Source organism: Halichondria panicea, chromosome 1, assembly GCF_963675165.1.
Source record: "Halichondria panicea chromosome 1, odHalPani1.1, whole genome shotgun sequence".
NCBI lineage: Eukaryota > Metazoa > Porifera > Demospongiae > Suberitida > Halichondriidae > Halichondria > Halichondria panicea.
In genome coordinates, this window is record NC_087377.1 from 8,030,758 (window position 1) to 8,041,629 (window position 10,872).

Here is a 10,872-nt window from a genome sequence, read left to right on the forward strand (position 1 = left end):
GCCTCTAAAAGCATTTCGTTGATGAACAATGTTCGTGGAATGACTGCTTAACGGAAGCCATCCCTTTAATCTTTGCACGTTATAGATCTAGCAGATTTCTAATTAATTTTCGTGGACTTAATTTTCATGTAGGATTGCTAACCCACAAAATCAGCCCACTTTTGTGCTATACGGCATGCAGGTATAATTTTACTGATGGTAGAGATGCATCATTATGTAATGATCTACGATAGCTCAGGAATTGGGTTTTACCATAAGTACTATAGTATACAATACAGTGGCGTGCGAAGATTTTTTGCAAGGGGGGGCTCATAGTAGTCTGGCCACGCCCTCCCCAACTTCGTATTCTTGCAAAGACTGAAAGAGGCTGGAATTCGAGACTAGACTCATATATAGAGCAATCATTATCTCTGTGGTATAGATCTACACGTATCACTTTGCACATACACATTTTAAAACTTAGCCCATCATTGAAATAATCACGTAATTTGCAGCCAGCATGCTGTAGCTAAGCTAGCTCAACAGTTCAAGCTAAACATTGCTTTCTGCAACAAGGGGGGGCTCCAGCCTCTGGAGCCACCCCACTGCAATAATTGTATTTCATTTTGCTGTATGATGATTCACACAGGAATACCATGCAGGGTACATGTTGCACCGTTCGTACAGAGCATGCAGTTTGATTTGAGTATCAATGTTTTCTCAGTATAATAATTATAGCCAAAAAGTTAAGTAATAAAATTAATTATGATCTATACATGATGATGAAGCATAGGAAAGTTGTAATAAATAAAATTATTGTTGTAATAAGTGATAGACTGCATGATTGTCGCCACTTCTATGTATAATGTGTTCAGAGTTTACAAGTCATTGATGTCAACTGTAACCAGATCAAACTCCAATTCTTGCCTCAGAAAGGGATTGTACTGTGCCTATAATCGATAAGAAATCAGAATGAAAAAACATGTCGTTGTATTGAACATAAATCAGGACGACTAAATAGGGATTTTGTCGAATGAAGTCAACTTACATTATCGACGTGGCTCTGACAGACGAGCTCAACATTGCTGCTCTGAGCTATGTTGACCCTCAGGTAGTATCTGTTTCCACTGCCGTCCTTCACAAACAGTTTCACACCCACACTAGAATTAGGGGTTACATGAACCATGGATCCACTGGGGTTCGTGGTCAGGCCTTGGGAACAGCCTCCAGCTGGAACGTGAGATATCTTCTTGTTGCTGTCACTGAACACTTGCAGTCTGCGAAGAGGTCCATCGTCATAGAGGTGGAAGTTGTCTGCAGGAGAATGGCAATTGTAAAACCTTATTTAAATAGACATGTCAGTAATTATGATAATTGTATTTTGCATTAAATGTATCTTACTTGAATGATTCTTCAAATAATGAACTGCCACAGAGCTTCCGTTATGGGTAAGGTACTGGCTGGTCAGTACATTTCTGATGAGATTTACAGTGGTGGCCATTGTAATGAGCTTGGAGTTGTCTTGCTTGAAGTTTTGAGTAGATTAATTATTGAATTGCTGTCTTGGTTTAATGATGTACTAAGCCCAGACACCTCTTTTATAGACTGAAATACAGGATATATAGGTAGAATGGGTTTTTTTCTAAAAGGAAGTTTAAGAATCCTATACATATACTTCCTATAAGGAAGTTCTAACTTCCTGAGTTGTATATAGCTATTACATGCAATGTTGCACGGTTCTGGAAATCCGTTTGAACCATGGCACACAACACAAGATAGAGCAACAGTTACTGCAACACCTATGAACTTTGTATGCATGCACATATCTTCTCTCAGGAAGTAACACAAGAAGTTTATAGAATATACTATAAGTAAAAGCTCAGAGACAGTCCACCTACAGTACACTAAGTGCCTTATAAAAAAAATGAAATTATACCATTATTACGTTGTTACGACAGAAGACATTATATAAACATAAGTTGTATTATAATGTCATGCATGCATGAGTCAGATCATAATAATTATTATTACATAATAGGCTGTACATTCAATCGAAATACATGTATCAATAAAATAATTATTACTGATCCCATAGCTACGTGTACATTAGAATTTAGAAAAAGTAAAAACGTACAAAGGTCTATCATAATGATAGATTACCGGAAATGATTAAAATTTTGAGAGGGTGGTTGGTCGTTTTACAAAAGTTATAATACTCTTTGAGCTAAGACCTAATGGCACTCAATTGAGTGGTTAGCCAGTCAGGTATAGGGGTTTTTACATGTCTACGTAGCAACTGTGCAAGTTTTACATTATCAACTCTATAGTACTGTTCCAAAAACTTCAAGTCACCGACGGCGATATCTGGATACTTTCTGCCTTTACTTGGACCAAGACAGTGATTGTTGACGCAGTAGAAACCTTTACCGGAGTTCCACCTTAGTTAGGAGTGAGGTGCATGTGTGTGGCAGAAGCTAACGTAGCTATACTAAACTCACTTCAATACATGTCAGTAAATAATTATGTGCGAGTAATTCATATACCTGGAGTATGCATGTGACCGTGTGTGTGTGGTCCAAGTAAACGATGTACCACAACCGTGATCATCAACCAAGGAATGTTGTCCCTCTCATATGGAATGTACACTAGCACATGCACACACACACACACAAACACACACACACGCACAACTGTACTTATACAGTACTGCAATTGTGTGGGTGGGTTATTTCAATAAGTGCATACTGTATGACCTATACTGTTATCCCCCTATTGGATAACAGCCAAAATAGGAGTACTCCGCTGATAAGCCTAACATACCGTGATTCGTACATTATGAATTTGTAAAAAGTAAAAAGTAGGGGTACACCAGCCCACATAAACTGAAATAACTCACTTTAATATCTCATTGTAGTCAAGCATTTCTAGGTTTAGGAACTCCTGAACTGTTTCCATGACAATGGATGGTTTGATCGCAAGTGTTTCCCCGTCAATCAGCAACAATTGCTCAGGTAGAAAGTGATCCAACCACCTGCAAGACAGAGAGATACATTGTACAGAGAGTTCCATATGCTCGTAGGTATACATGTACATAATGTACTCTCCCTGTTGAATAATTACATGCATGCATGGACTTTGTATACTTGTAGAAGCTAGTATAGACCATACAATGAAGCCATGCAGCCACCCTTAGGACACCAACAATAGCCTGCTAACACACAAGGGAAGTTCGGGGCTTATTGAGTTACCACACTAAACAGCTAGGATTTGTCTGTTCAACTTCTACAGAAAGCCAATTAACTACACATTGAGTATATGTACATGTAGCACATGATTGCATGAGAAAACCACTTACAAGTTCAAGTGCCTCTGGTACTGGCCCGGCGACAAACAATGTTGCCGTAGTGACAGCAATCCTCGATCAGTGATATTAGAAGCACTGTTGCTTCCTATTACTTCAGAGAATGTGTACTTAAGAGCAACAGGGCTGTTGTGTGCCTGCATGTGCTGTGGGTGTGCGCATGTATACAATAATTTTTTATTGCTTTGGATAAAACAGGGAATAAATTCCTCAATACATACTATAGTAAATTTTTCCTTAAAAATGAGTGCGCATACATGTATACAGTACCTGATACCAGGAGTAAGCTCTATTGACCGGGTCCAGCAGAATCACCACCAGTTTGATGTTAGGGAGGAGGGCTTTCACTCTAAGTGGGAGAAAAGCAATCTATGAATATGATACCCACCTAAACCGATATAATTGACAATTAGGATGTTGCTAAATTTTACACATCCTGTCTCCCGGCCTCCATGAATACGATTATACTGTGCTGGTGTAAGCTAGATAAATCGTTGACTTCCCCTTTGATCTTGACCTCAACCACAATATCAATTTTGTAGTACAAATAATTTATACATATACCTTAAATTACAGCACTACGTGTACAACAGCTTTGTGCACTAACGATGGAAGTATTTCATAACTGCCACTAAATAATGTTCAGTGGAGGATGCACAGACTGATAAAGTGATCTCAACAATACAGTATGCACAATAAAGCAATAAAGAATGTTTGTGTCATATCTGCATGGGGGGGGACCAACCTTTTGGGAGCCAGAGGGTGGGTGAAGTATGTAGCACTCTTCTCGAATATGACCTGGTTGTTGCGGGGGACAGGAAACTGTTCCATGTACCTACAGGGGAAATAGAGCAGTGTAATGTATGGTACCATGTATTGTTAGTATAATGTAAGGTACAACGACCGTTACTTGGGGCCACGATATGCATGGTTTAGTGGATCACAATTTAAGTTGTTGCCATCTCTGTACCTATACATACATATATAGCCCCCCATCCCACTGATGACACCTTGTGGCCTTATCAAATTTGGTTGAACAATATTCAGTATAAGCATCACACTTTCATACATGGATTCGCAATTTTCACAAGTTAATTAACAATTATGAGGGTAATTTAAGATAGCATGCAAGTTCCTTAAAGTGATACACTGTCAGAGGACCATGCATGAGCATGACCTGGAAATGTAGCCAGTAACTACATGTATAGTTATCACATAGGAAGTGAAATGTGACCTTTAAGCGAATTTCATTTGACCATTCATTACACGCGGAAGCATACAAGTATAGCATGGGTTGCACAACACCTAACTTATACAGCATCACTAGCATGCATGACGGGTGGCTGTAGCATAACAGGATATTTATTGTATATAAGATCGATACTGCCAGTACAGTAGAACCTTGTTACCAAGAGTGCACAAATATTCATGCACTCCTGTTGTTACCAATACTACTTCAGTGCTACCAATATCAAACAATCAATCCTAGGTGTAGTCCTTGGTACATGTAACAAGATAGCATACAAGTTCCTTTGATCTGGTAAGTAATACACTATAAGAGGAAATGACCTAGCTGGAAGGGAAGTCAGTAACTAAGGTGGAACCCACTATAACGACCACCTCCGAAGAGCAACTACACATAACGGCCAAGAGCTCGGGTGCAGATTTAAACTACAATGACTTCAATGTAAAGCAACCTCTCAGAAACGGCTACCTCTCTACTTCGTGTAACAAGCAGCTTTCTAGCCCACCAGCTTTAGCAATGGAAAATTACCTCCCAGAACAACAGCTATAACTAACAGAAAATTATTGCTGAGATGGTATATTATTGTGCACAATCGTGAAAACCTACAAGCTACAGCCTTTTCGAAAACCTTAATTTGGCAATCTTCGGTAATTTAAATTCTCGCCAAATTTCCCGTTATACAGTATACGCTCACACTTACCACTCGATTCCATAGTTGTAGAGTGTCTCATTGCTGAAGAACTGGACTTCCTCGTAGTGATCTTTGTTGTTCTTGTTAGCTGATATCAGGGGGTGCTCCTTCAGGAATGTGTACAGAGCCGTAGTACCTAAAATGGATACGTGAACAGTATGCACTTAATGTACACAGGAAATGTACATAGCAAACTATACGAATCATATCGACCGTTTCCTGACCAAAATTATAAGTCGAGCAAAATTTGAGCACTTACAATACATGGACAAATGTCTGGCCAAACCAATGCATATGCTGTTAAGTGTCACCTGATTTCTGTGGTCCAAGAATTAGCAGTGAAGGTAGCCGAGAACAGTTTTTTGAAGGGGGATAAATGTCAATGTGTCTCTTGTGACCACACGGAGACTGTGTGTGTGTGAGGGGAGTGAGTGCTAATGACAGTATAACTGCATATGCATGAGCAAGCAGGTTCACTATTACTTTACACACGTACGTGACTAGCTGTGTACAAGTGTACAAAAAGCTGTACAAGCTGAGGGTGTGTGTACAAATAGCTTTACAAGCTGAGAGAAATTGATAATGGGATGATGTGATACAAGCTAGTAGTCACAACAAGGTAAAGTGCAACGGAAATGAGGTTGTTTAATGACAATCTTTAAAAGTTGTAAGAGGAGGAATGCGGGCAGTGGAAGATGGTCACCATGTACTGTTATGGTGGCAGCTAGGTCACCTCTATAAGTTAATGGGCTTATATGCAACATTGTGAAGTGTTCAACCAGCGCTAGTAGGCCAACTCTTTATTCATTTATATAGCCGCTGTTGGTCTAGCTGCTTGATAAGGTACTGAGTTTCAATACAACGACAATGGGAAACCTACCCCCCAAATTGGTACTTTATCTTCTGGGAAGATCTCAAAGTAGCGTTTCCCGAGGTTTAAAGGTCGATCAGTTGTTAGCTCCAGATTGGTCCAGGTGCGAGTAAATTGGAAAAGGTCCGAGAATAGTTGCAAAGTGAGTCGGTCTGTGGCATAATTGGTGACGTGTGTCATAAAAATGGAGATCTGTGGTAGGTTTTGTATGTGTATGTGGTGTGTGTGTGTGTGTGTGTGTGTGTGTCATATAATATGAAAGCATACAGTGCAGATATGAAATGATGCCAAAAGAGACAATTAATTTGTCACTCGCACAATTCAGACGATTTGTTTAAAGACACGTTCAATTTAGATAGAGACTTGTATACGTGTATGTACGTACCATCCATTTACTATTGAGCTACATGCATGCAGCCATTTGTAGTGTTGAAAGGAATAATGTTAGGCCTCATACTGAATGGGTATGGGTTGTTTCGTTGAGTACCATCGTTTACTCTCACACAAACATGACAGTGTATATATATGGCCACCATTTCCATACACACAGTGCTCAGTGTGCAGCACCCCTACACAATATCAAGCATCATCAATGCACTTACTGGATTAAAGAGGAGGGTGTTGAAGACGGTCCCACCATTGCCAGCTTCATGAAACGCTTCTTTACCTCCGGGGAATGTTTCGTAGGATATTGTGTGAGTGAACAACCTGCACGTCTGTCTGGGGAGCACCTAAAGAGGAGGTTATGAGTATTAAGCTCAGTTGTACATAGTACATGCATACATGCATGTTCAGAATTACTGGTGTACAATTTTGAGGACCCATAGCTCGACTTCAGGGCAATAACGAAAGTAGGAGCTCTATTAGCCTCGATTCCAGGCCTTCCTTGCGGCCTGAAGTAGAGGCTAGAGTTTCTATCAAATCAAAAATCAATACAATAGTGTGAGACGGCCAGGTTTCAAATTTGAGTATTAAACAAGGTTCTTCCATGAAAGAATCGCAGCGAAAGCACTGAAGAAAGCCTGCCTGCTTGAAACTAGAGGCTGAACCGCAACTATGCAAATTAAGTTCAATTGCAATTATTTATAACTACATACGTATTCTTATTGTATTTCATACATGTACGCAGTATTTGAGAAATATAGTTATCAAGTTATCGCATGCCTACCATGATTCCACGATGTATGAAACCTCTCCTCAAATGCTCAGGATAGATATTCGGGTATTCCTCCGTGGTTGTCATAGTAATATTCCATATCCGCCCCCAGGTCTCGTACAGAGGTGGGTAGACCGGGTACACGCCCGAGTGGTGGGGAGACACTGAGTAACCATGCCCCACAGCAATGGAGGTATTCTGAGAAGGGGAGAAACAGTACACTGAACAGCTACTAGTATGTATGACTTCTATGTAGTCTCTGCTTGACATTGTACAGACTGCAAATTTTCAATCTCGATAGGGATGGCAATAGTTGTCCTGGTGCAGTGATTCATTAGCACATGTATAGAGCCTATACGTATAATTCCTTGGGCTAACCAAGAGCACCGAATGATTGCACACGCACTCAGTAAGTGTAACCCTCCCACACACACACTCACTTGAGCGAACTGTTTGCTTTGGGTCATGAGCGTAGTGAGAATGGCAGTAGGTGGGGTTGAAGGTGGTTGAAGATGTGACCAAACCACTGAAAGTTGTTGGACCGGCGGACCTGCATGGGTGTGGCAAGATCGTACACTCATAATATAATATGTTGTCAAGGTGGTAACAATCATAGTCCCTACAGTACTGTACGTGCTATATAATTATTCCTTATTACTAATTTAATAGCGTATACATGTATATCAGGGTACTTGATCAATGTGCCCTTGTTATTACACAGTCATGATGTCTCGAGGCATACATTGTAATTTGGAACAGGGTCATCATGATATAAAACACAAATTGCAATTAGCCGCTGGCCAAATGCAATTATAGTAACTGCTTCGTGAGGAACAATTGGTCACAAACGTATGACAATCTCCCCCTCCACACAAACAATCACAAGCTCGTGACTTCCCTCCCCCTCCACACATACTCACAAGCTCGTGACTTCCCTCCCCCTCCACATACACTCACAATCTCGTGACTCCCCTCCCCCTCCACACACACTCACAATCACGTGACTCCCCTCTACCTCCACACATACTCACAAGCTCGTGACTCCCCTCTACCTCCACACATACTCACAAGCTCGTGACTCCCCTCTACCTCCACACACACTCACAATCATGTGACTCCCCTCTACCTCCACACACACTCACAATCATGTGACTCCCCTCTACCTCCACACATACTCACAAGCTCATGACTCCCCTCTACCTCCGCTGGGGTGCCTCTCTTGTAATATGCCCCACAGAAACCAAGATTAAACGTTAGTCCAGGAACAAAACTACGCAGTTTCTCCTGAGTCTGAACGAGTGCCTGCAGTGAACGGTAATAAAGTAAAGTGCACAACATCAATGCATGCACGCAAACTTTGTGTGCTTTCACACGGTGGTACGTGCTACATGTACATGTTAATGGTTACGATGACATTTTTACGCACCTGTACATCATTTTTGTTCATTTTCAATCCCTCTGGAGCCACAAAGATATCATCAATGTCGATTAAAATCGATCGTTTCCTATCAAACCTCAAAATTCTCGTTCGAGAAAACAACCTCAATAAATCCATCAATAAAATTTTTGTCAGCCAAAAATTTATTGGTGTTCCAATAAAAAAAATCTGAGGCCCACCCTCCGTAGCCTGTTCATTCAAAATGCAAGGTGACTTATTTATTGACCCTTGAGAATCGGTGTAAATCCAAACACATTTCTTCAAAATTCGAGGCAGCCATCCCTTTAATCTTTGCACGTTATAGATCTAGCAGATTTCTAATTAATTTTCGTGGACTTAATTTTCATGTAGGATTGCTAACCCACAAAATCAGCCCAATTTTGTGCTAAACGGCATGCAGGTATAATTTTACTGATGGTAGAGATGCATCATTATGTAATGATCTACGATAGCTCAGGAATTGGGTTTTACCATAAGTACTATAGTATACAATACAGTGGCATGCGAAGGTTTTTTGCAAGGGGGGGCTCATAGTAGTCTGGCCACGCCCTCCCCAACTTCGTATTCTTGCAAAGACTGAAAGAGGCTGGAATTCGAGACTAGACTCATATATAGAGCAATCATTATCTCTGTGGTATAGATCTACACGTATCACTTTGCACATACACATTTTAAAACTTAGCCCATCATTGAAATAATCACGTAATATTTGCAGCCAGCATGCTGTAGCTAAGCTAGCTCAACAGTTCAAGCTAAACATTGCTTTCTGCAACAAGGGGGGGCTCCAGCCTCTGGAGCCACCCCACTGCAATAATTGTATTTCATTTTGCTGTATGATGATTCACACAGGAATACCATGCAGGGTACATGTTGCACCGTTCGTACAGAACATGCAGTTTGATTTGAGTATCAATGTTTTCTCAGTATAATAATTATAGCCAAAAAGTTAAGTAATAAAATTAATTATGATCTATACATGATGATAAAAGCATAGGAAAGTTGTAATAAATAAAATGATTGTTGTAATAAGTGATAGACTGCATGATTGTCGCCACTTCTATGTATAATGTGTTCAGAGTTTACAAGTCATTGATGTCAACTGTAACCAGATCAAACTCCAATTCTTGCCTCAGAAAGGGATTGTACTGTGCCTATAATCGATAAGAAATCAGAATGAAAAAACATGTCGTTGTATTGAACATAAATCAGGACGACTATAACATTTAAATAGGGATTTTATCGAATGAAGTCAACTTACATTATCGACGTGGCTCTGACAGACGAGCTCAACATTACTGCTCTGAGCTATGTTGACTCTCAAGTAGTATCTGTTTCCACTGCCGTCCTTCACAAACAGTTTCACACCCACACTAGAATTAGGGGTTACATGAACCATGGATCCACTGGGGTTTGTGGTCAGGCCTTGGGAACAGCCTCCAGCTGGAACGTGAGATATCTTCTTGTTGCTGTCACTGAACACTTGCAATCTGCGAAGAGGTCCATCGTCATAGAGGTGGAAGTTGTCTGCAGGAGAATGGCAATTGTAAAACTTTATTTTAAATAGACATGTCAGTAATTAGTCTATAATGATAATTATATAATTGCACTTACTTGAATGATTCTTCAAATGATGAACTGCCACAGAGCTTCCGTTATGGGTAAGGTACTGGCTGGTCAGTACATTTCTGATGAGATTTACAGTGCTGGCCATTTTAATGAGCTTGGAGTTGTCTTGCTTGAAGTTTTGAGTAGATTAATTGTTGAATTGCTGTCTTGGTTTGTATGATGTACTAAGCCCAGACACCTCTTTTATAGACTGAAATACAGGATATATATATAGATAGAATGGGTTTTTTTCTAAAAGAAAGTTTAAGAATCCTATACATATACTTCCTATAAGGAAGTTCTGACTTCCTGAGTTGTATATGGCTATTACATATACAATGTTGCACGGTTCTGGAAATCCCTTTGAACCATGGCACACAACACAAGATAGAGCAACAGTTACTGCAACACCTATGAACTTTGTATGCATGCACATATCTTCTCTCAGGAAGTAACACAAGAAGTTTATAGTAAAAGCTCAGAGACAGTCCACCTACAGTACACTAAGTGCCTTATAAAAAAAAT

General features: G+C 40.1%; 2 protein-coding genes across 4 annotated transcripts; both read right to left on the bottom strand.

Annotated features, from left to right (window-relative positions):
- Positions 1–735: 735 nt before the first annotated feature.
- LOC135341718 (uncharacterized) lies at positions 736–10,558 on the bottom strand. 3 transcript variants are annotated; one of them, XM_064538392.1, is made up of 3 exons: positions 10,354–10,548; positions 1,028–1,293; positions 736–929 (listed from the first exon to the last, which is right to left on the bottom strand). In XM_064538392.1, the coding sequence occupies exons 1-3, from the start codon at positions 10,451–10,453 to the stop codon at positions 858–860; spliced, it is 438 nt and encodes a 145-aa protein (XP_064394462.1). In that variant the 5' UTR covers positions 10,454–10,548; the 3' UTR covers positions 736–857. The 3 variants fall into 3 exon arrangements, with proteins under 3 accessions (XP_064394462.1, XP_064394455.1, XP_064394467.1); XM_064538385.1 differs by lacking the exon at positions 10,354–10,548 and adding an exon at positions 1,381–1,564; XM_064538397.1 differs by lacking the exons at positions 736–929; positions 1,028–1,293 and adding exons at positions 9,652–9,893; positions 10,001–10,266 and having other exon boundaries at positions 10,354–10,558.
- LOC135342694 (bifunctional heparan sulfate N-deacetylase/N-sulfotransferase 1-like) lies at positions 2,136–9,011 on the bottom strand. Its single transcript, XM_064539507.1, has 13 exons — positions 8,731–9,011; positions 8,484–8,606; positions 7,832–7,854; positions 7,317–7,590; positions 6,751–6,879; positions 6,158–6,340; positions 5,589–5,685; positions 5,287–5,413; positions 4,086–4,175; positions 3,611–3,689; positions 3,335–3,486; positions 2,876–3,010; positions 2,136–2,417 (listed from the first exon to the last, which is right to left on the bottom strand). Exons 1-13 carry the CDS (start codon positions 8,857–8,859, stop codon positions 2,204–2,206), a joined length of 1,755 nt encoding a protein of 584 aa, XP_064395577.1. The 5' UTR covers positions 8,860–9,011; the 3' UTR covers positions 2,136–2,203.
- Positions 10,559–10,872: the final 314 nt, after the last annotated feature.